Below are 23884 nucleotides of genomic sequence, written 5' to 3' on the forward strand. Positions count from 1 at the left end.
GGAGACCTACCGGCTTGTTTGGCATGGCTGACTCATTTTTTTTTTTTTCTTTCTTTTCTCGGGTGGGTTGAGGTTCTGGCTTGATTTTTATCTCTGTCTCTGGTTTGCTGGTTGCTTTTGGTCCTCAGGTTGCACCGAGCCGTTGCCCATCATCATCAAGTCAGATGGCTTGGGAATGGGGCGCATGGAGATGGAGGTGAGACATTCGCTTCGTTCCTTTGTTTCATTGTGTTGGTTTAGCTTCTGGGATTGAGCCTTGGAATGTCTGTTCAGTTGGGAGAAGATTTAAAAGGAAAAAAATCACCCGAGAGTTACTGTGGTTGAAGAACATCTATGCCTGAAAGAGATTGTATGGGTACTCCTTACATCATGTACCAGCTGCAATCATGGCAATGGGGACCAAGGACTCCGATCTCTCAATGCAGAGAGCTACATCTAAACCGGATTTCCCCTGAAAATTGGTGAAGTTTCACCAGGACTAAAGGACACGGATGAAAGCTTTTCACATACTGATACACAGAGCAAACATAGGGCACAGGGTAATATGTCGTCACAGAAATCAGACGAATCAAACATACCTAGTGAAGCTGATACGGAATCTAATTCTATACATTAATAATGCTTCCATTATTGTTCGAAACTGTCCCCTCATTTCTGAGATATCTCAAGCCTTGTTATGATTCCGCATTTACAGCTGGAGCAGGCAGAGGAGGTCACTGTGCACAGACGCAAGATGGAGGTGGAGAAAGAGGACACTGAAGAACTCCGTCAAAAATACAAGGTGGGATTGCTATAGAGTGTGTAGTCTTATCCAGCAATCAGAGTTTAGAGTCAGGAGGCCATAACTGTGATGGTACCCTACTCGCATGCAGGAGGCACACCTGCTTGAAGTGCATATTTGTTTGATAGGGTGTTGTGATTTGCCTAAATGTTTGCCAGTCGCAAGTCACAGTGAGGTGATGTTGCGTCGGGTTGAAAGAAATATTAACTTCTGTGTTGTCCTGTGCAGTTGGAATGTAGGTGCAAGCCCTCCTCCCAGAGAATGCTCATGGGAACCCCCCCTCCCAGTTTTGTTTCTTCGTTGATGCAGCCTTTTCACGTCGGGGTACCATAGTGAGTACGCCACGCACACCAATGTGTGAAAGAGCAAGAACCGGCGTGTGAACCAACACGTGTGCATAGTCAATTCATATGCACTACACTTTCATGTTCAAAGTGACATCCCACTTCAGCACTCTATAAATAACTGTCTTAGTTTCAGATGTCATTGATGTGTTGTTATTAAACAAGGGTTTCAACTTTGGGCTCAAAGGAAGCTGTCAGGGCATGTACAAACCAAGGAGATGGTTGTCTTTTCAGGAGAACGCAGAAAAGGAGAAAGCTAAGGATGACGCTTTGTCGGAGATGAAAGCCAGTTACTATTGTGAGCTGTGCAACAAGCAGTACAAGAAGCACACCGAATATGAGAACCATATCAACTCGTATGATCACCATCACAAACAGGTAGGGAATCGTATCAACTCATATGATCACCATCACAAACAGGTAGGGAATCATATCAACTCATATAATCACCATCACAAACAGGTAGGGAATTGTTCAACTCATATGATCACCATCACAAACAGGTAGGGAATCGTATCAACTCATATGATCACCATCACAAACAGGTAGGGAATCATATCAACTCATATAATCACCATCACAAACAGGTAGGGAATCACATCAACTCGTATGATCACCATCACAAACAGTTGGGAATCGTATCAACTCATGATCACCATCACAAACAGGTAGGGACTTGTATCAGCATGCAAAACTAGTCAACTGCCATCACAAACAGATCGGGAATGACATCAACTCACAAGACCACCACCATCACAAAACAGGGAGTAAGACAAACTCATGCATCCACCATCATTCAGGTAGGGTTGCCATGCCAATTCATCAGAGATGGCAGAAGAATTATATCCATGAACCCTAGGGCCTTGAGTGAAATCACATTAAAATCAAAGGAAATGGCCCTGTTAGCATTAATACAGTCACCTTCATACACATAAGTGGTCATTAGAATTTCCACCAACTCGGAATAGGAGTCTTGTCACATTTGTACAAAAGTACTACAAGTGCACGTACGCCCACTGATACACATAACATGTAATTACCCTCACCCATAAGTTTAAAGAATGCACTCTCTTTTTTTAAGGGAACCTTCTCAAATAGCTCGACTTACCTCACCCAATCTACGATGCTTATCAGAGAGGATTTTGTTTTTAACTTTTGTAAAATGTAGCGCTTGAAGGATTTGAAGGCCCGTGAGTTTGGCCGAACTGTTGGCTCAAAGATGAAGAAGGAAGAAAAGAAGCGGCAGAAAGAGTTGAAGAAGCTGCATGAAATGGCCCAGCAGAGAGCTCAGCCTGTAGAAAAAAGGTACTTGATGAAAGGAAACCTGTATTTTTGTACATCGTTGCAGCAATTCCTATTTATTTCCTGTGATAAACAAGAAATAAGTCAAAACAACTCATAAAACATACTCAAAGAACTATGCAAATATTCCTGTTTCTAGATTTGGTTTAGCAGCAGGGTAGAAATCATAGTCATAGGCCTTTAATTGAACACAATGGATACAAATGCGATAGAGGGTTTGCTTTGCTACCATCTTGGAGGCCAGTGCTTTTGTTCCACAGAGTGTGTACAAAGGTGGTTTCACTGTGGAACAGAACAACTGCCCTGTAAGATGATGGCTACCACACAAAGCTTCTGTTAGTGAATAAGTTGCATGTTGACCTGGGTCGTTAAGAGTGTCGTAATCTATTTACACTCTCTCAGCTTTTTCAAGTTATCAGGGTCTGTTCAATATCTTATTTTGTTGCCAGGATGTTTTGATGGTGTCTGATCTTTTAATCAACTTGTGATTTCATTTCAACAATCATTTCTAAGCAGTAACCATTACCCCCTGTGAAATATTAAAGGGGATTCTTGGTTTTTTTTTCAGTACCAGCAATGGTGGCGAAAAGACAGCAAAGAAGGGTAAAGGAGATAGCAAAGTGACATCTAGCGAATCCCGGGGAGGATGGAACAGTGTGCCCCCGCCCAACATCTATGACCCCAAACCAGGTGCGGATAGCGGGGGAGACAAACATCGCTCAGCAGCGACAAGTCATTCCTGTGGCGACAAACCACCGGGAACAGCAGACAGGAAGCAGTACGGCCCCCAAGAGGAGGTGCGGGGCAAGTCGCTAGCACGGAAGCGTCTGATGGCCTTTGCCCAGGAGAGGAGACTTTCTCCAAGTCGGCAGGAGGAGCTTGATAATACTAACAAGCAGAACAACATTTCATTCAGCTTCTCCAAGAAAACTCTGACCAGGATAGCAACAAAGTCAGTCTTTGAGGGAGATCAGGCTAATGCTGCTCAAGGTAATGACCCAGAAAATGCACCTGAGAGTTCATTGACCGACAGCAATCAAGCAAAGAGTTCGAGGAAATCGAAAAAAGTAAAGATTAACCGAACGTTTGGTGCTGAACAACCGAGCTCTTCACAAGGAAGTGGAAAGGCAGTAACCTTCATCAAAGCAGAAAGGACTTTGGATCAGCCTGAGGTAGCCAAATATGAGGCGAAGCCAGTAAAAGCAAATGCTAAGATCTCAAGGAGTAAAACTAGCGAATCTTCCTCACAAAATGGACCCAGTGTCCAGAAGAAGCCTGATGGGAAGGCAGCCAGCAAGAGACTCAAATCAAACAGCAATAAACCATGCAATGAAATAAGCAATTCCGCTGAGTCTGGGACTGATGCCAAGACTGAACCAAAGGATCATCCCAATTGTGATATGCCTCCCCAACCCCAAAGAACTCAAACTGATAACCTGCCATGCCAAATCAAAGACAGCCAACCAGCTGCTCCTTCTCAACCAAAGCAAAGGCCATGTGAAAACGCAACCAACTGTGAGACTCTTGAACATTCCAAAACAAAAGACGGAAATGGAATCACAAAAACAAATTCTGTTGGAGCAAGTCAAGTGAGTTGTGTGATAAAAAAGGAGCCAGGCACAGAGGAAACAGAAGGTGATACAAATGTTGAGAAAGTGAGTGGAGTGTGTGTTGGTGGCTGTGGCAATGATGAAGAGAATAAAAACCAGGAAGCAGATAGTTCTTCAAAACAAAACCAGGAAGGAACTGCTCCTCAAGAGGCTTCCCAATCCCAGCTTGATAGTGAACCACCCTCCAGTCCTGTCTTGGAAAAGGTTGAGGAGGGTTACCTTGCCGTTCTAGGAAAAGATGATGAGACAACTTTACCGTGGCCTATGGAGATGATGTGCTACACTCAGACAGAGCCAGTAATCTCTTATAGTGTAAACCCATTGCATTTTGAGTTTAGAAAGCTTGTCAGCAAAAACAGTGACTCTGCTGTTAAAGTGGAGGAACCCCCTGCAATGTCTGATGGAAAGTCGCAGCCCTCGACCAGCCAGGATCCAGACCCCAATATGAGTGTCAAAACTGCAGTGGTGGCCAGCAACCAAACTGAAGAACCATTGGAGGACTTCACCGCAAACCCCAAGGACTCATCCTATCGAAGGCGTGCAAAAAAACGTAAGAAAAGGAAGCGAAAGAGGAGACGCTCCAACAGGTCTCGCCACTCTCGAAGCTCTGACCGCTCAGACGATGAGAGGAAGAAACGACACCGGTCCAAGAGCTCACATGTTCGTGATCGTTCTCATTCTCCACATGAGTCTAATGATGAAGAGAATAAATCAGGTAGCTCTAGTAGGAAGCAGAAACGAAGACATAGGAAGCGCTCTGCAAGTGACTACAGCTCTGATGACGATTACGACCGACGGAGCAGACGCAGAAAACGGTCTCGTGGCTATAGTGATGATTCGTACGATGAATCTGATCATGAAAGATGCCGGAAATCTGATAGACGGGATTCCGGTCACAGGTCTCGCAGTCGCTCCAGATCTTACAGTGATGAAGACCATTCTTCGAGGAAATCTCACCGAAGGAGGAGTCATAGCAGACACAGAGACAGCGACAGCGATTCAGACTATGAGAGGTCCAGACGCCATTCGAGAAGCAGACACAGTAGATCAAGATCTTGGTCACGTTCTAGGTCACGGTCAAATTCCCCCAGAAGGTATTCCGATTACAGGAGCTCTTCAAGGTATTCAAGATCGAGAAGCCGGTCACCTCTTTATCGGCCATCACCTGTTTCTAGTAGAACTAGTGTGAGGCCGTCTCTCCTTGATAAACGCAAGGATGAGACAATGAAAGGAAGGAAAGTTGATGATGTAACAGGTACAAAGATCTCATCGGGATGCTCAAACTTAAAAGAACGAGTTCGTAAAGCTTTGAAGGAAAGCATTGCCTCAGAACCTAGTCTTAAGAGTGATAAACAGACTTTAGGAATCAGTACAAAGTCGAAGGAGAAGATTTCTGACCTACTGCAAAATTTAGCAAATTTGGAAGATCAGACACAATTGACTAAAGGAGGAGGACTTGTAATAGAGAGCACACCATCTACTACTCACAAGCCTGGAAAAGCATCTACTGCTCTGCCAGGAAAAACTCAGGATTCTTCTGTTGGGAAGAGCAAAGGGGATGAGGGTACGACAAGTGATGATGAGGATAAAGATAGTCCAGGTGGCAAGGTAGGGAATGTCTTCAAAGTCCCCTCAGTACCAGCTCCAAAGATCAATAAGACTGTTAAGCAAGAGGTTAAGAACCAGAGTGGGAATGAAGCATCTGCTAAATCTTCACAGAAGAAGGATGAGTCCAGTGGTAAGGCAGAGAGGAAATCCCCCTCACCACCAGACCAAGCGAAAGACATGTCAATACCTCCTGAGGAGATGGAGAAATACCGTGAGCTGCAAGAGCAGGCAAGGCTCCATGTGCAGCAGCAGATGATGCAGTCCCAGGGACAGGTCCCCATGCAGCAAGGAAGCCACCAGGCTCAAGCCGAGGAACAGCAGCTTGCCCAGGGAATGCACATGATGCCCATTGCCCAGGGCGAAGCTGAAGGGCAGCATGCAGAACAGTACGGGGATCCCAGTCTAGGCCTTCAGGCTGCTCATCCAGGACTCCAAGGAACTCCTCAGGCTATCCCAGGCAACGAAGGAGTAGCACTTCAGGCAATGCCACCAGGTCAGGTGATGACACACGACCCCAACCTGGCTGCCGGTCAGGTGATCGTGCGGCCTCCAGGTCCTGTTCTAGCAACCCGTCCTGCTCTTGTCCCTGGCCAGTTGGTAGATGCTCGTACTGGTCAGGTTTTGGTCCGCCCTCCTACTCCAGTTATAACACCATCCCCAGGTCAGCTGATAGATGCTCGCACTGGTCAGGTTGTTATCCGCCCTGCTGCACCTGTCCTAGCTCAGCCCCCAGGGCAATTAGTGGATGCTCGCACCGGCCAGGTTGTCCGCCCCACAGGGCCAGTTGTTGCACAGCCTCCCAGCCAGGTCATAGATGCTCGCACCGGCCAAGTATTGATTCGTGCACCAGGGCCAGTGGTTGGTCCACGCCCTGGACAGCTTGTTGATGTTCGCACTGGTCAAATAGTTGGGGCACGTCCTATGCAAGTCCTGCCCCCACGTTCAGGACCACTTGTCCTTGCTGCTCCAGGCCAGCCGCAGCCAGTCAGCCTACCATCCCCAGGGCAAGGTATTCCACCCCTTCCTGGTCAGCCACAGCTGTTAGTTGGAGAAAGGGGTGAAGTTCTGCCAGCTGGGCCTACACTTGGCCCTTCTCCATCTATATCTCCAGGACCATCCCTGACACCCGCGCCTGTTCTCACTCCTGGAGCGACAGTGTCACCAGGTCCCGCCTTAACACCAGGCACCCTGTTGGCTCGTCCAGGATTACTGCCAGGTCAGGTATTGACTCCAAGTCCAGAGTTAGCACCGGGCCAGATGGTACCCCCGAGGCAGATTTTGAAAGTGGTTCCAGGTGCACCCCCTGTTTTGGTCTCAGAGGCTGGAGCTGTGATGCTGGGGCCAGCCGGGGTTCCAATCCGCATACGCACGCCCATTCCGTCTGCTCAATCCTTACCAACAGCTGGAAGTCCATTGATACCAATGGGCGTCCCCATCCGCATGCACTCTGTCCGTGCACCATCCCCACAAGCACGACCGATACTGCACACTCCTCCCCAGAGTCACAATGTGACTGAACAGCCGGCCTCATCACCAAGTCCTCAACCCAAAGCCTGTTCTACACCTCAACCATCACACTCACCAACAAGTCCACTGGTGCGAGTTCCGAGCCCTTCACTTGTGCAAGTAGCTAGCCCAGGCCCCAACCCGAGTCCGATGCGAATGATGAGTCCAGTCCCCATTGCTGTCTCGCCCTCTGGCTTGCCTGTTAATGCCATGCGGATACCATCTCCAAAGCAGATTCCTTCTCCAGTACCTGTGATATCCCCAGTTCCTGGATTGCCATCTCCCATCCATGCCCTGCCTGGGCCCCCAGGCAGCACCCCCATTCCGGGAATGATTCGCTTTGCGCACCCATCAGGTCCACCAGCCGCTGCTTCAGTCGCTGTGCCAGGATTACCTCCAGGAGCCATTCGGGTGTCGGTGCCCCCCGGGATGGCCCCAGGAGTTGTGGGAAGTCCCCGAATAGCTCTCCCAGCTGGTGCCCCTATTCCAGGTGCTGTTGCTCTGCCCGGTGCTAGGGTTGGACTCCCTGGGACCGTCATCCCATCAGCAACACCGGTTCCCGGAGTTCAGAGAATGGCTCTTCCTGGGGGTGTTGTTTTGCCCGGCGGCATGGCCATGCCCGGCGGCATGGCCATGCCCGGGGGCATGGCCATGCCCAGCGGCATGGCTGTGCCCGGTGGCATGGCTGTGCCAGGATCCATAGCCGTACCTGGAGGGCTAGCCGTACCCCAGGGAAGAGCCATTCCCGGCAGAGTGGCCATGCCGCAGGGATTGCTAGTGCCCAGGATGGTCCAGGCTCCTGGTTTGCCTCCAGGTGCCAGGCCAGTGATGGTTGCTGCAGCGCCTGGTCTGAGGCCTCCACCAAATGTAGCAGCATCCTTACTTGGAAAGCCCATCTTTAAGGCAGGCGGTGGGGGTCCTGGAGGTCCATCTCCATCGCCAGGCTCTGCCTGAGAGGAAAGCTCTACTGTTTACTAAATATGTGTTTTAAGTATTCACCGTTGTGCTAATTTAGGTCAATACACACATACAGTATCAAATCTTTGCCATGAAATCTGGTCTCTGTAGGATCAATGAGTATATGCATTGTTTCATAGATGTGGTCCAGGCATTAGTTTTCTTTTTTCAGTTTGATTGACCATGGCGTACCAAGTAAGAATGAAACTTGTAAGCTGAGCGTGTCCCATGAGATGCTGATGAATAAGCTGTCCCCGTGTTTAGGTAGAAGTTTGCGTTTTAAAATACATGTAGCTGTGTGAAATTGGCCCAAGGTCTGAAAGTGTGCAGTATGTCGTAATTTTCTATTGAGAGGTGCTGCATTTCCCTTGCTGGGTAAAAAAAAATGTGCGGTCATTCATCCTGTAGTGTGCGGCATCGGCACAAAGTAATTTAAAAATTGCATATATGTAACTTCAGCTGTTCATCATGTGATGATTCAACCCAACTGTTTTTTTGACAGCATGATATATACAGTTGACACGGCTGAATGTTATCGTTTGACAGGTGTCATAGATTGGGAATTTATTTGAGAAGTACATGTAGGAGAAAAAATGGTCTCTTCAAACCAGGGGCCAATTTCATAGAGCTGCTTAAGCACAAAATATGCTTTAAGCGCGAAAAAATCTTACTGGATAAATCAGGTAACCAGCCAAAACTCAATGTGATGTTTATTGTTTTGGGGTCATACTTTGCCGTGTTTTGGTTAGCATGACAAATACAGTTTGAGATGGTAACCTTTGTTTATTAAGCAAAATTTTTTCCTGCTTAGGCAAATTTTGTGCTTAATTAAGCAGCTCTATGAAATTGGCTTCTGCAGGCTTTTGAATAAATGCTTGTATTGACAAGACAGACCAGTTGTCATGGTGTTCATTTGCCATTTTAATTTTCATTTCTGTAAGTTTTACTTGTAGATTTGCATGACGTCGCTAGAAATTTAATGAGCTTTATTCTTCCATAACTTAATACATATTGTTTTAACGTACTGAATGGTATATTAACGTACACCATGCAATTCACTGCAAACTAATTTAAAAATAATTTGTACATTTGTTGTATGAATATTTATTTGGATTGAGTTGCAATACTTACAGAATAAATAAAAAAAGTAGTTGGATTGCCAGGCGTAAATTCACAGATTATTGTGTGAAGAGTAAAAGTGCACGTAGCAAACTCGCTTATCTTACAATTTAGCAAACAGTTCTGGCAAAATTTTAAGTGGTCGTAGTTGTCCATTCCTTACCCTCAAAGAGCTTCATGTATTTGTTGTCCTTGCAGTGCAAAACTACTTCCTTTTAAAAGCAGCCTATAAGAAGTGTCTTTTTTTTGACCCTGGCCTTTTTTAAAGGCCGAAAAAAGCAAATTTTTTGCCATTGTGTATGTTTTTTACTTGTTTCAACAGCAAAACTTAGAATATCTTTACATACTGCAATCCGAGTAGTCAAGGCTGGCATGAGTGAAGAACTTTTTTTTTTCCTCTTTGAAACAAGTTTCGGTTTGTCATATATAATTAACCCTTGGATAACTATATGAGCTGATATGTGCTGGTTTGATGGTAAAACATGTCACAGTAAACTGTTTGTCTCAACCTGGTTTTATAGGTGAACAGGTGATTGTTATTAAAAGGTTTTGGACTTAAAACTGAATTGTGAGGCTTTCAGTAGCACATGCTTACAGCTAAGAACTCACCAGTTTACTTTTAAAAAATTGCAGATTTCGTCCGAGTGAAACTTTCAGAATTTGTCGTAGACACTCAAAGATTTCAGGTAATTTGAAATCAATTATGAAGTATTTCATAAGTTTACTCCAAGATGTGCTGCGGCCAGAGTTTTTGTATCATTCTTGTTCTACAGTTCAGTTCTTACAAACAGTCGTAGTAAAGCTGAACAAGTATATTCTTGTGGGTATATTAAGAAAACACAGATAAGCTAGCAGTGTCATGGTGGATGTACATAGTGTAATTATGTCATTTCAGACTTCATGGAAATAAATTGCCAGTGCAACTGTAAAATCTGATTCAGTGGTGGAGTTGATTTTTTTTTTCTTTTAATTTATTAAAATTAATTTTTACAGGCCTGAGGGTGGATGAAGGCATGCCCCAAATAATCTTAATATCTGTGAAGGGAAGTGTCCGTTGCTATGCTAGTTGCAAATCCTCATTTGTTTTGCCTTATTCCTGTTTAGTTTACATGGCTGAAATGGGCAGATGTTTCCTTGTACAGGTTTCTGCTAACCAATATTTGACCCGAAGAATTACTACTTGCGCCTGAATGGACTGTTCAAGTCGGGTGGGATTCACACAACCTGCAGATTAGTGGGAAATCATTCAGGAACAAAATGTTGAATGCCTACATCTACATGCATGTGCTTATTTAACTTAATGAATGCTACAGAAGCATAAAATATTGTTGCATGAAATTGGGTGTGTAACATTAAAAATGAACTGATGCATGTAGATTCAAAGTACACCGATGAAACTCATTTGTGCTGGTGAGATGTGAATCTTGGGAAGATATTGTCTCACTATGGACTCCACAAGCTGTGAACATTTTGATCATTTCTAGTTTATGATCACGATGATTACTACATACATGTGCATTAATATCTACCTCTTGCACCTGTCTCAAGGGGACAAGCACAGAAAGAAAAGAGTGGATCTATGGCAATAAACAGTGACTGGTAAAATATGAATGACCTTAAAACCTCAAAACCTTGACCCTAAAACTCCTCAATCCTTCACCTTTTGGAGGACTGAGGAGTGTTAGGGTTAAAGATATCACTTTTTTAAAAAAGAAAAATCTTTGTAGTTTAGGAATCAGGCAACATAAAGGATTTTACTGAAATTGATATTACTAAAGCTTAACTTTTTGTACATGTTCTTATTAGAAAATGTATAACAACATGCATAATGTTGGTTTTGAATTGAAATGCCACCATGGTAAAATCTTACTGAACATTGCTGCTTATCTGGAGATACCCGAGATTTAGTAGGTTATCAATTTCCCTTCAAATTTCCTCCCAAATAAAAAAATATTAGGATACATTATTGCACACTGTATATAGGGAGAGTTGTGACCACTTCGAATTGGAAGCCATTTTTGCTCCCCAAGTCCACATGCTTGTTTACACTCGAATCAAGCAACTGCCCAACTCTAGTAAATGTAAGTCCTTTTTATGTCATCTCAATGTACTTCAACTTACAGCCACTTATGTTTCATGCAGCTCCAGTCAAGACAACCCATTATGGAAACAAAATGGCATCGCGCACTGACACGAAACCCTCATGTCACAACTCGACCTGTATACCGGGACACTGTGCAGCTTAATAGAAGAGCGAGGGTGTGAGGGATCGGAGCAGCTATAGTTATCCAGTCTTTCAAGTTTCATTTGTAATGGTACTCTATATGGGAAAGCGATTATCCCGAAAGACTACAATATGCAGTCGTCAGTAAAAAACCTGAGACTGTTTTGTAGCACAGGTATCCCAAATTGTGACAAGTACAGTGTGTCAATTCCCATCATCTCAAATGTTTTTCTAAAACTTTTTCTCCCTCTCCAACTCAGGATTTCAGTTTTATGAATTAAGTTGTAAACTTGCTGCTCACTGCAGCTTCATTTTTCTGCAACGGACGGGAACCTTGGTCTTGGCAAAAGACCTTAGTGATCCGTAGTAATGTTTGTCACTCTCATAAAGTACTCTGCATGTTCCCTAATGTCATGGGAATCTCAAAGAAATGGGGGTGAGGTCATTTTATGTAAATTATTTAAAACTGCTGGTGTAAACAGCAGTATCATTATTCAAAAAAACAGTGACCTCCCAATTCGATATCAGTGGTTGTTCCGGGGGGGTGGATCTCTGTGTTGCTTATCAAATCAGAATGCTTGATCACCACACATCACAGCTGAATTCTGCACATGGTGTGTACCTTGGCAACCGTCGTGCGACTGACAAACCATTTTGTGATTGCTGATGGGTTCCCCAGAAAGCTCAGAGAGAAAATACAGAAAAAGTTAAACAGCTACTATGAGATTCCCAAGACATTCGTGCAAGCAAGCACCCTGGTCTAATTATTGGGTTGTTAGAAGGTGCACTATGCATGATCTGTTGTTGAGCACTAGCATCTTGGACCAAGACTAGGGAACACTCAAACTGGCTTTTGAAGTTTGGAGTACGTGTAGATTATTGTTTGGACTTAATACTTGAAAACGCATTTTGGGCAACAGGTGCGCACAGAAGCCAAGACACAAGCTGAGATCCAGAAAACTGGCCCAAGAGTAAAACAGAGATCAGATGAGTTGAACTTTTTCGATTGATTGAAGGCTCCTTACACGAGGAACTGAAGGTACTTCTTCAGGTAGGTTGGCAGGGGCAATTCCGAGGCTGATGAAAGTCGCTTCGCTCCAAGGCTATTCCGTACCGACAAACGGCACAATGACAGCAAACTCCGAGGTACACCTATCAGATGCAAAATTAATACCAACACTTCAGTGAAATGAAAAAACATGTCTACTGATACCAGAAGCCAATGTGCAATACAAACAGAAAAGGGAGAAAGGGGCGGAACACAAGACTGTGGTGAGGAAAGGGACACAAAGACCATTGTAAAGTAGGTTGTCACACTGGCAGAAATATATCTCACCATTACTACTAGGTTTTTCTTTTGGGAAGGGCACCCTGTATAATGCAAATACACTGTTTACTCACAAAAAGCGTGGGGTGCATGGAGTGTCAGTTTCTCAAAATGACACACGCTTTATGGGAATCTTTTCAGTAATTTTTCCAAAATGCACAACTCGGGTGCCTATGCAGTGTGTGCCCATGGAGAACTACATGACGACCCCAAACATGCTGCATCAAAACTGGTTTTTTTTTTTCAAGAAAGGGCTTGCGTGGGACCCCTTCAATAACAAATAAAAGTCATTCCACTAATATTGATGATATATGAAATTCGTTCTACACACTGTCTCTGATTGCCTGACCTAATTTCTTTGATTTTCCCCTTTAAAAGTCACCAATGCTTCCCCTTCACACTTGGCACTGTGGCATTAAAGGACTTAATTCTGTTGTATGAATATTTTCTAAGCATGTTGAATGAATTTTTTTAGGGATTTTCTTGCACTTTTTTGCCTCTGGGATTTAGCTGCATATGGTTGGTGACAAAAAAGCTGAAGACAACATGATACATGTGCAGTGGAAGATTGTTAGTGTGAGATTCAAACTCACTTAAATAAGCCTGAACCTCTAGTTCCTTTTCGGTCGCCGACTCCCCACCAATCTTCCTGTTCAATTGTCTGTTGTTCTTTGTCCTCGTGCCGCCAAACTCAACCAGAAGCTTGACGAAGTAAATGTCGCCCCACTGGATGGCCGCATCCAGCAGGGAGGGCCTGCCTTCCAAGTGCTTCCTCGTCAGTCCGCAATCGGGATCGGCGCCAGCGATGAGCAGAGCCCGGAAGCATTGCCGGTGCCTGTAGGTGAAGCTGATGTGTAAGGGGGTGTTTGTCGCCGGGATGTATGGCCCCGCTAATAAGGAGCAGTTGACGTCCGCCCCGGCTTGCACGAGCACCTGCAGGCACTCGTGGAGACCCTGCATCGCTGCAATGAACAGAGGACTGCTTAGACAGTTGGGACTGCCATTCGGGTTGGCGCCATAAGACACCAGCGCCTGCACGCAACTGGGGTGGTTGTTCTTGACAGCAACGAACAGCGGTGTCTGGCCTTTGATGTCTGTCAGGTTGACGTCAGCGCCATGGGCCACAAGCAGCTCCACGCAGGGCCGGCTGCCCGTTGTCGCCGCTAGTCGCAGCGGGGTGCAACCCAGGTGGTTCTTGAGGTTGATAATCTCGTGGTTGTCAGGGGTACGAAGGAGCTCATGGAGGGACTTCAGGTCACCATTGAAGGCTGCCTGGTGCATGGGTGAGTTGGACACTGTGTCAAAGCAGAACTGATGTTGTCGCACCATCACAAATTGCTTTCAATCTCGGAACTTTGAAGTATTCCAAACTATACCATCTTCAATCCATCACACATGCACTGTACCTGAGAGGGAAAAAAAAGCTGTCAATTTTGTGCACGTCAGCTTGGTTCGCACGATCACATATATGAACTCTGTAACAACTGAAGAAGCCTTCTTTAGTGTTTCAAAGCATCGCGAATACAAAGTACAAATGACAATTGATACCATTCTTTCTGACATTAAACCAGGCGTGATGTTAGTGAAGAACAGATGTGATTGAATGCAACCACTCAGTCTCTTCTTGATTCTGTGCATCAAGGAATCTTTGGAATCTTAGACCTGCTTGTTTCACACTGATCAGATGGTAATACCTCCTTGGTTCACTAACGCCACAACCTGCCTAATGAACCGAGTGAACCAGCATGCGGAACCACTGATTTCCCCCATATCCACATTGAAAATTTGAATAAAAAATAAGAAATCAACCCACACTTTTTTAAAATAATTTTCTTAGAAAGTTCTGATTGGGTATGTGAGTGGAGGTAGCCTAATAATGAAATAAATCATTTACCAATAAATGTTCTCTGAAATTTGTTCAAGTGCACGTCCTGTGCACCACATAAGGAACACTCACAATAGACAGTAAGTCAGTGAACATGCCCAATTTTCGGACGCCACCGCTTTATGTATTTCAGATTCATTTCATGACATTGAAATGTTCACAGAGGTTCAGCACCATGTATTATAGATGGCATCAGTTCCAGTATATATTACTGAATGATTTTACAATATTTCAACAAAGAGGTTTGGCAACACTGCACGGGAAAAATCAAGGGAAACGTAGAAGTGCGCTACGTTTATGATACGACGTTTGACTTGGCACTTACATGCAGCCCAGACGTCAGACAGACACAGACACATGGCCTAGGCTTACTTAGACTGTGGGCCTTTGCTGTGCATGCGGCGCGGGGGGAATCAAATCAGACGTTAAAATAACAATTTGCATCCATTCTAGATTAGTCTGACCAAGAGACAAGATCATATTACCACAATGAGTCCTGGCTTACATCATCATGTTTAGAAGAAACATGGAATTTTTTCTTCTTCCACTGACAAACGTAGCCGGTTCCACAGCGTACCTTTTGCGCATCTGGTATCTGGTACCAAGTCTCGTTTTGATAGAATTTGCAAGGGCACGCCATCCGACTATTTCTTCACTACCCTGGACATGCGCTTTGCGCTATCCGTCTGCCGGCGGCAGTCCAAAATGTGCCAGAAATGCGAATCACGTGGATTCGCTTTCCGATGAAAAAGATTGACAAATAATTATATGAACGGTTGTTTTGCTCCTTAAACTTGGACAAAGAGATACACAGGACGTCAGCTTCACTTTATGGAAACTGTTGGAAAATTTTGTTGGCTAAAAAAAGGTGAGTCAGCGTTTACTTTTTCTCGAACTTTGAAGATGTCGCCACCAGCCATACCATTGTTGTCTTTGTGAATGGAAGGCAGATTGCATGAAACATGGAGGAACCTTAGCATGCTCGCATGTTTCCATTAGAAGGACGCATCGTTGCCCGATAATGCATTTACACACGACATAAAGAAACACAGAAATGGCTATGCTTTGTTTCGACACGCACAAATTTAAACCCTACTAGTAGGCCTACCAGCACGGAATTCAAAACATAAACATGATAAATAATCCCAAAAAGCCAGAAGCGGCTATCATTGTAACTCTTGCGTTCAGTATTGGTCGGTCCCTGGGCAAATCGCAAATTTTTATTTTGTTTTTAGTTATGGCGCGGACCGGGCACATATGTGACTGTTGCCGTGGCTTATTTAAATTAAGATTATTGAAACACCACCGATGGGCGGTGCTCAATATCTGCGAGTTGGATGAGGGATTGCTTGAGTAGGCCCTACATAAATACGAGCATTTCACAATAGTGCACCTCCAAGAGTTTGCAATGCATTGGCCAATCACAGTGCACAAAATCTGTCGGCCATTAATCTGGTGTTTGGAGAGTGGACAGATTTTGTGTGTTGTGATTGGCCAATGCGCTGCAAACTCTTGGAGGCGCACTAATTGTGAATCGCCCGAATTAAACATTTGTGTTTTCGGAGGGATGTAAATGCCAAATAGAGTAATTACATTTCACTTTTTTAATATTCCGTGCAATATAGTACCAACTACAATGTTGGATAGGCATAGATTAATAATAATCTAGAGAAACATTATTTAGCAAAGAATTGTAATGATATTGCATATATCTGTTATGGTCATCATCATGTACAGGTAGTTTCTGAGCGTGCTGTAAAACAGCTCTACTAGGACCTCTAATTCAAAACCTCAAGGGAAAGGCAGGTTTACAAAGATGGACCATTATCTACAATGCCAGACATTGAAATACAGTTAACATGTACCTGCCACAAGGGATAGAATGGCCATTGCCCGACTACAGAGTAAGAGTCCCACAGACGGTGCTACCTGACAGGTGAGGTAACAAGTTATCAATTATAAGTTTTAAAGTTCCTTCCTCTCGGAAATTATGAATACATCTGCAGAATCACCATGGACCCGCAGTTTGTCCCTATGAGTCCCAATGTTAGCAGGATTTGCAAGGTCACTGGCGTGACAGGCCTTAATGGAGTGAAATGGGATTTGGACATGTTGACCAATGATATTTGAATGTGTTCCAAATTCCATGCTGAGTCCAGGGGCATTTTTGTTAAAGAATTGTTAAAAAACGAACATGTTCCAAACAGCACCACCACCCCTCTCTGGATTGGATTAAAGAAAAAATCACTGTCAAAAAATATTGCCTGCCTTCGTCCTTTCCACAAGTAGTATTTATAAACATTCACAGAAGAACATGGGCGGGGCTTAGAGGATCGGTCTCAGTATCCATGCACAAGTAGTTTCAGTTTGCTTGTCTATCACCATATAGGCCTATCCAACCTCAGGGAGTTTGAAGCATTGACTGGATGTGTAACAGTTCAAAAATTAGTGCCAATTAAATACATGTAATTTAAAACATGGGAAAACTTAAACCAAACACAGTACAAAACAATAATAGCATTAAGCAACCAAACCAAACTGAAAAAAGAAGACTCGTGGCCAGAAAGTGCATTGAGGTTGTATCAGGTAGAGGAAACTGTTAATCGCGCAGCTTCTGCAGTATATCAACCGTTTGAGATCTCTTGGTTTTCCACACCGTCTTTGAGTATTTTTCTTAATGGTGGTCAGTAGATTTAAAACAGTTTCTGACATTTGATGTTTCTTTTGCTGCCCATGCATGCCTGTACATCAGTGCATCTGTGACGGCATTACCTCACGAGTGTGGTTATGCCTTGGAATTCATGCATCGCGTATCTTTTCTTCCCTGGAGTAGTTAATGAATTGCTTGTGGGATTATTTCACCCGCGAATCCATGTTTTCACAATGGACTGAAACTTTTGTTTTCTCTTTCCTGAGCTGCCATGCCCAGGCTGGCATGACTTTCGAAAGAAGGAACAACTTGGTGACTCATATGTTATGCCCATATGTAAAGTAATTTAACATCGAATCACTTTTTTCCTGTTGAGAAGACTCCCACATTCAGCACCGTCAGGTGATCGGAGAACAGAATGGCCGGTGCGGCTCTAAGTTTCTTTTTATGCATTTTCCTGCAAGTCTCATTCACATCGAATTATGATCGATATTTCATCCTGAATCCGCACAACCAGAGTGTGGTCGAGGGTGGGACTGCGGCCTTTACTTGCCACGCCAACTTTCGGGTCAATTGCACGGCAGGTGAAATAATCTATTGGACGAGACAGCCCATTGATGGTGACCGCAACGCACCTGTAGAAATTACAACCTGCGAAACAGTCAACGATCAAGCAAATGCCGAGAAGTATTTACCCTCTCTGAACAGCATCGAAAACTTAACAATCTACACGCTGGAAATTGTCGATGTAACTTCGGCTGACAGTGAAGAGTACTACTGCGTTGCATTAACGCAAACCGCCGTTACCACTTCTGGTCACGCAGTGCAAAACACCCCTGGTCACTCAAAGAAGAGACCTAGCAGTACGCAGTAAAGGGGAGTTTCACTGTGGCATTGACGCCCACCCAACAGCTCCCACGTTTAGATGGTTCGTGAAGGGAGCAGCTGGCGAGACTGTTCCCATTTACACTAATGGAAGATTCGCGACTTCAGCTAATCGACTGATTATCTCGCCCCTCATGACCTCAGACAAGGCAAGTCAAGTGCGATGTGAGGTTGTATACGCCACAGGCTGTGAGGGCCGAAGTTCGTGGCACCAGATATTGGTTCTGCAGACATTGAGTGAGTTCTCCTTGAATTTTTCCATTTCCAGTGGGAATTTGTCAAGGAACACGCTGAAGCCGACACAAACTTCACGTGATCCACCACGGCATACAGTGACGAGAACAACACAGATCGTTGTCGCTACCGATGCCTATCAGTCCGGGGTGTGGCCAGTAATCGGCAGCATCCTCGCCTTGGTAATCCTTGGAGCTATCATCGTTGGCACTGCGGTCTACTTACTTAAGATTAGGAAGCATCCCGTGGTGCGTCAGCCCAAGGCCTGTTCCAAGAAAAGATCCGAAGGATTCCCAACGCTTCGCCCCTCATCTTCCATACCGACAACTACAAGAGGAAATCCGGTGTATTTCCACACCATCAAACCAGAAAGCGGTGGAACGGAACCAGAAAGTCACCTCTACTCCGAAGTTCGTCTCGATGATGTGCGCACACAGGTGCACGGAGCATCGCCGGTAGAACTAGGAGAACATCAGAGTGATAGAAACCGACATGAGTCTTCGAAGGAAACAATCATTTGGTCAAGAGACAAACCGATTTTAACCCTGCACAACATCCAGGAGGGGGCAGAGAGTCCGTACCTGATACCAAATAAGAGTAATGTCGCATTTACTCGAGGAGCATTGAACCAGAACAAACAGATCATGGTAACTGCTTACTCGCCTCATTGATGGAAAGGTGTCAGGAGTTCGTTTGGATTAGAAAAATGTAATGTTCATATCTACCAGATTTCTGACTGAGACTTTCGGTTTTTGGCAATGACCAATGCTTTTAAATGTGTTATTATTTTGCTGGAGTTTATGACCCAATAATGATTAATTTGTAATTGTAACTGGTTTTTCTGCTGTACTTAGCTAAGAAAGTAAACATTCTGTCTTTGGTTACTAAGCACGCTACCTTGCTTTCGGTTATTCGTTAAGTGTTGAGAAATGAATAACTTTTACCGATAGGAAGCACTAGCTTTGAACTTTCAGTTTGACAACTGAGGTAAATACAGCCTTTACAGTGTACCGTTTGAGTAATCTTTTATTTAGTGTAACCAACCGAATTTCGCGTACTGCGAATCCATTTGGTTACGTACATGTACTTCCCCACATGTAATAGGAATTTCTTCCTTACATAGCCTGGACAAACTGTATTGTCGATGCCTAGCCAAGCATGCGCAGGGTATGGCGTGATGCAGCGCCAAATTCAAGACGGCCATTCCTGCGCATGCCGTTCTGAGAGGAGTCACGTAGAGTGCTGTTCTCTCTTCTTTTTTGTTTCCTTAGTTTATAGCCACATTTGCTTTCCTCCTTGGTTGTTTTTCTGAAGTAAAAGCTGTTGCTACATCGAGTCCTGACAGGTGACTGTGGCCGACGGCAATTTAGTCTTGCGGGACTAGATTCTGGTGAGGAAATTTTAGATATCTTTCATGTAATTGTGATTGTTGTAAAGCAAGGATGGTCAATTGCATTGAACGATTGTATTTTTTGTCAGTCTTTCTTAGGTTATGTTCAATGGTCAAATTACGATCTGGGAATTTGATTTGCTGATATTTGTATAACAGTTTGAACATAGTTTTATCATAAAGATAGATCGTTCAGACATGTTGTGTTATACTTGTCATGTAGGACTATAATACCATTGCTGTCAATAAGAAGCTGGTAATGCTGTAGATCCTTCCCCTCCACTAATCTTCTGGCAGGTACAATGCTTGCTGTAAATTTAAATTTTGCTGTTCGTGTTAAGAAATTATGGGCGACGTGTGCATCATATTCAACCATAATGTGTTAAGATTTTGATGTACGGAAGGATTCCCCGTAACATGAGATTTCTGTTTAACTGAACATGTTTAGTGTTGTATACCAAAGTCATCAATGGTTGAGAAATGTGTTTTAAGCGTATGTTACCATCCTCTGAAACATACACTGTTTTATGTGTATACTGTGCTGTTTTCCATACATTGGACTTTTTATAGGAGTGGTTACCCCTCTTCCAATGATAGTACATTTGTAGTAGTGCTTAACTTTACAATTATAATACGCAGGGAGTTGGTAATTTTCCCTGACGCAGATCCGTCATTCTCTAGTTGCCTTGTCCTCCCCCCTTTTAGTTCTCACGGGTTTAAATAAGATGCACAATTTCCACCATAAATTATTGTCTTTCCTAGATGTTTGTCCAATAATCGGATCCTGATTTCTGTTCTGAGCCCAGCTAGAAATAAATCATCTTGAGAGCGACCAGCAAGAAATAGTCCAACCGAGTTTTATTTATTTCCTTCTTCTTCGCACTCTCATTAGGTGATATTTTGATAAATCTTATAAGATCGAAACTGCAATTAAAAAATATAAACTGAAACCGCGCCTTAAATTAAAGTGCCGTATACAAAATCCTCAATTACTTTATCAATGACGGAAAGGTCATTGCTTGAGAAATCTATGTTCATAACATGACATAATTCGACCAAAGAACGATGCAAAAAATGATCTTCTATTCCATGGTTTCATCTCCTTAAATGGAAGAAGCCCGGTGGTGTGATGAGAAGGGCAATGGCCGCGCCCGTTTTCGGGATCATCGCGTGCATTTTTCCCGCTTCGGGTGAATCCACAGAACCAAAGTGTGTATGGGCCTGCAGTATTCACTTGCCAGGCCAACTTCTCAGTCGATTGCCGAAGTAGTGGGAATTTACTGGGCAAGTGATTAAAGATCAGTTGCGATGCGCTGACCTTTCCAGACCATCTGATTTCAAGAAATATTCAGTGTATCAGAATAGCACCGAAGATGCAGTGACCTACACACTGTAAATTATACAGCGTCTCTTCAGCTGATAGTGGAAGGAGTATTTTTGCTATACATTATCCAGGAATAGTTCTTCCTGCTCCTCTGTCAGTGTGTTCCCCACGGAGACAGTTCAAGGCATAAAATTATGTGTGCCAACTCCCAAAACTCATCCATCGGGGTAACTCAAAGAGAACCTCTCGTTTTCGTTCACACCTCTGACAGATTTCATACTTCTGTCTGGTCATCTGTCCGCTCCTGTGTAGCCTCGGGCAACGAAATTCAAATTAGTTGTACGTTCGTGTACGCCACATGCCATGAACAGCAGAGTCCTTGGTTCCAGGTATCAGTGACTCTCAAGACACTATATCGTTCCGTTGTAAATCTCTCCAGGCCACTATGTCCACTTAACCTCCCGGCTCTCCCATCCCCAAGCACGAATCAGTACCAAAACCGATGAGCAAAGTCTGTGGTTCCGTGTACATGTAACAGTAGTTTATACGTGTAGATATTAGTGTATACACATTTGGTTCTGAAGGCTTAGTGCGTGATGTAGTTAATATCCGAAAGCCTGGCATACAGTGCGCTTCCTGATTACCTTTTCGGTGTGGACAGAGAACGAAAGTGAAGGGAACGTAAGCAATGCACCTGCATGGAAATATTCATACAATAAATAGCCGAGGCGTGAGAAATCCAGCTTCAGAACATACCTCAGCATTGGAGATGGGTGTTAGGTTATATGGCTCTCCAAGCGGTTTTTTTGTCACAGGGACGATGGCTACAGCTATTCTTGCACTCGTTTGCATTTGGCTGCATGTCTCATCCGCATCAGAATCTCACCATGTCCTTAGTGTATATCCACAAAACCAGAGTGTGGCTGAGGATGGGACTTCGACATTCACCTGTCATGCCGACTTTCATGTTGATTGTGAAACTAACATAATCTCCTGGTCAAGACAAGTAATTAGCCAGAGTGAGTCCCAAAAAGTGTCGCGGTGTGGTTGTGTGAATGATTCCTATGTTGATGAGAGATATTCAGTGCATCTAAATAGCTCTGGCCATACGACGGTCTGCACCTTGGCAATTAACAATGTTACTTCAGCTGACTCTGGAAAATACTCTTGCGCTATATCGGGGAGAGAAGGTATTGACACTTCAAGTCTTGCATTTCTAACCGTGACTGGTCAAAGCGTTTGTCAAACTCATCACAACCTATCAACCAGAGTCACTCAAAAGGAAGAACTGACTGTAGGTAGTGAAGGGACTTTTCGCTGTGACATTCATCCTCACCAGGACTCTTCTACGTTTAGATGGCTCGTGAAGAAAGCAGACAACCAGACCATTTTCCTTAACAGCGACGACAGGTTTGCAATCTCAGCAAATCGACTGACCATATCTCCAGTCTTGGCCTCAGACAACGGAAGCCAAATACAATGCCAAGCCAAGTTCAGTATCATGTACACCACGGATTGTGAAGAATTTAGTGCATGGTATCAGATGTTAGTGGTTGCACAGACGCGGGATGATTCCGGCTTGAAGTTTCTCACGCAGTTGCCAACGCAACCTCTTAATGCTATATCTCCAGGCCCAACACAGAGCATCACCGATGCAGATACGGGTCCGCCTATGATATTGTGGTTGGTTATTGGTGGTATCCTTGCTTTGCTGATCCTCGTAGCTACCATCCTTAGTGTCACCTTCTATCGTTGCGCTCACCGGAAACCCAGGAACAGACCTCACCAAGTCGACCAAGCCGCCCCTACTCTGAGACGCTTTATTCCCAACTCAAGAAGGGATTCCCACATATACGGCGATGGTTCATTTTCAACACGATCCGGAAATGTACCTGACATCGGTCGAAGCATCCCTCTTTCTTCTGCTCAGCATCCCGCTGACCCCCAGCTAGGAGACATATACGCGGCGGTGTCTGATACACGCATGCGCGAGCCAGCAACAAGGCCTAAGTCTTCACAAGAACACGCTGGTAACGGAGGGAATAAGGGGCGAATTGATCGACCACAAGGAACCCCGACTCGTGTCCAGTTTGGGGAAGATCTGTACACTGTGCCAAGTAAAGTAAGACTTGACAACGCCGAATATTCTGACAGTTCTTCTGGTAACAGCAGTAAATCGTCTGTTGCTCCTGTAAGATTTCAGGTTGGGGAAGATCTGTATACCCTACCCAATAAAGTGTACCCTTTTTGAAGTTTTTGTATATTCTGGTAAATACTCCTACGTCTTTTAGAGGCCTGATCATGACCTTCCATATCCATTTAGGGATGCCTGCCCGTTTCTCAAACCAAACTATGAGACCAACGTGATTAGTGACTCATTACTGAATAACTGTGACACCAAAACCAATGAGACGATAAGGTGAGAAATGTGGTTAGACACTAAGCTGCAGCGACCATGCTTGTTTTCCATAAGTTTTATAGTTGATCACGTGATCACGACTTTTGATTATGTTGTAGTGAATAGTAGAGTAGTTAGTTTTCACACACATTCCATGTGAAAATAATGTACAGCATACTCACAAATATTTGGAAGTCCATGTACTTCGCGAGAACGCGTCTGAAAAAGTAGTCCCAAGTGTGAGCCTTTTATTAAAGTGTGCAAATGTTCTCACTCACTTAAAAATGCCTGCTAGAAAGTTGCCTGTAATGATTCCTTGCATATTTTCATCTTTTCTTTG

At 44.2% G+C, this 23884-nt stretch overlaps 3 protein-coding genes across 16 annotated transcripts in view; 2 read left to right on the forward strand and 1 right to left on the reverse strand.

The window, feature by feature from the left end:
* LOC110975581 (uncharacterized) overlaps positions 1–10163 on the forward strand; it is a 36703-nt gene extending 26540 nt beyond the window's left edge. For 12 of the 13 annotated variants that reach the window (XM_022228168.2, XM_022228181.2, XM_022228187.2 and 9 more), the window contains 5 exons: positions 129–196; positions 695–781; positions 1360–1503; positions 2294–2430; positions 2996–10163. In XM_022228168.2, the coding sequence (XP_022083860.2) occupies positions 129–196; positions 695–781; positions 1360–1503; positions 2294–2430; positions 2996–8105 (5546 nt within the window). In that variant the 3' untranslated portion in view covers positions 8106–10163. Of the gene's footprint in view, positions 1–128; positions 197–694; positions 782–1359; positions 1504–1730; positions 1753–2291; positions 2431–2995 lie in introns of those variants that run through there. The other variant, XM_087140170.1, reaches the window with a different exon arrangement.
* Positions 9006–15285, reverse strand: LOC110975565 (ankyrin repeat and SOCS box protein 1-like). Its single transcript, XM_022228150.2, has 3 exons — positions 15149–15285; positions 13372–14184; positions 9006–12603 (listed from the first exon to the last, which is right to left on the reverse strand). Exons 2-3 carry the CDS (start codon positions 14105–14107, stop codon positions 12473–12475), a joined length of 867 nt encoding a protein of 288 aa, XP_022083842.2. The 5' UTR covers positions 14108–14184; positions 15149–15285; the 3' UTR covers positions 9006–12472.
* Positions 15256–20654, forward strand: LOC147798471 (uncharacterized). 2 transcript variants are annotated; one of them, XR_015426176.1, is made up of 3 exons: positions 15256–15531; positions 16401–16599; positions 17831–20654. XR_015426176.1 is itself a non-coding variant. In XM_087140171.1 (3 exons), the coding sequence occupies exons 2-3, from the start codon at positions 16523–16525 to the stop codon at positions 19101–19103; spliced, it is 714 nt and encodes a 237-aa protein (XP_086996297.1). In that variant the 5' UTR covers positions 15256–15531; positions 16401–16522; the 3' UTR covers positions 19104–20654. The 2 variants fall into 2 exon arrangements, 1 of the variants encoding a protein (XP_086996297.1); XM_087140171.1 differs by having other exon boundaries at positions 18467–20654.
* Positions 20655–23884: the final 3230 nt, after the last annotated feature.

Source organism: Acanthaster planci, linkage group LG08 (genome assembly GCF_054643075.1).
Source record: "Acanthaster planci isolate LZ-2023a linkage group LG08, COTS_SCS, whole genome shotgun sequence".
Classification (NCBI taxonomy): domain Eukaryota; kingdom Metazoa; phylum Echinodermata; class Asteroidea; order Valvatida; family Acanthasteridae; genus Acanthaster; species Acanthaster planci.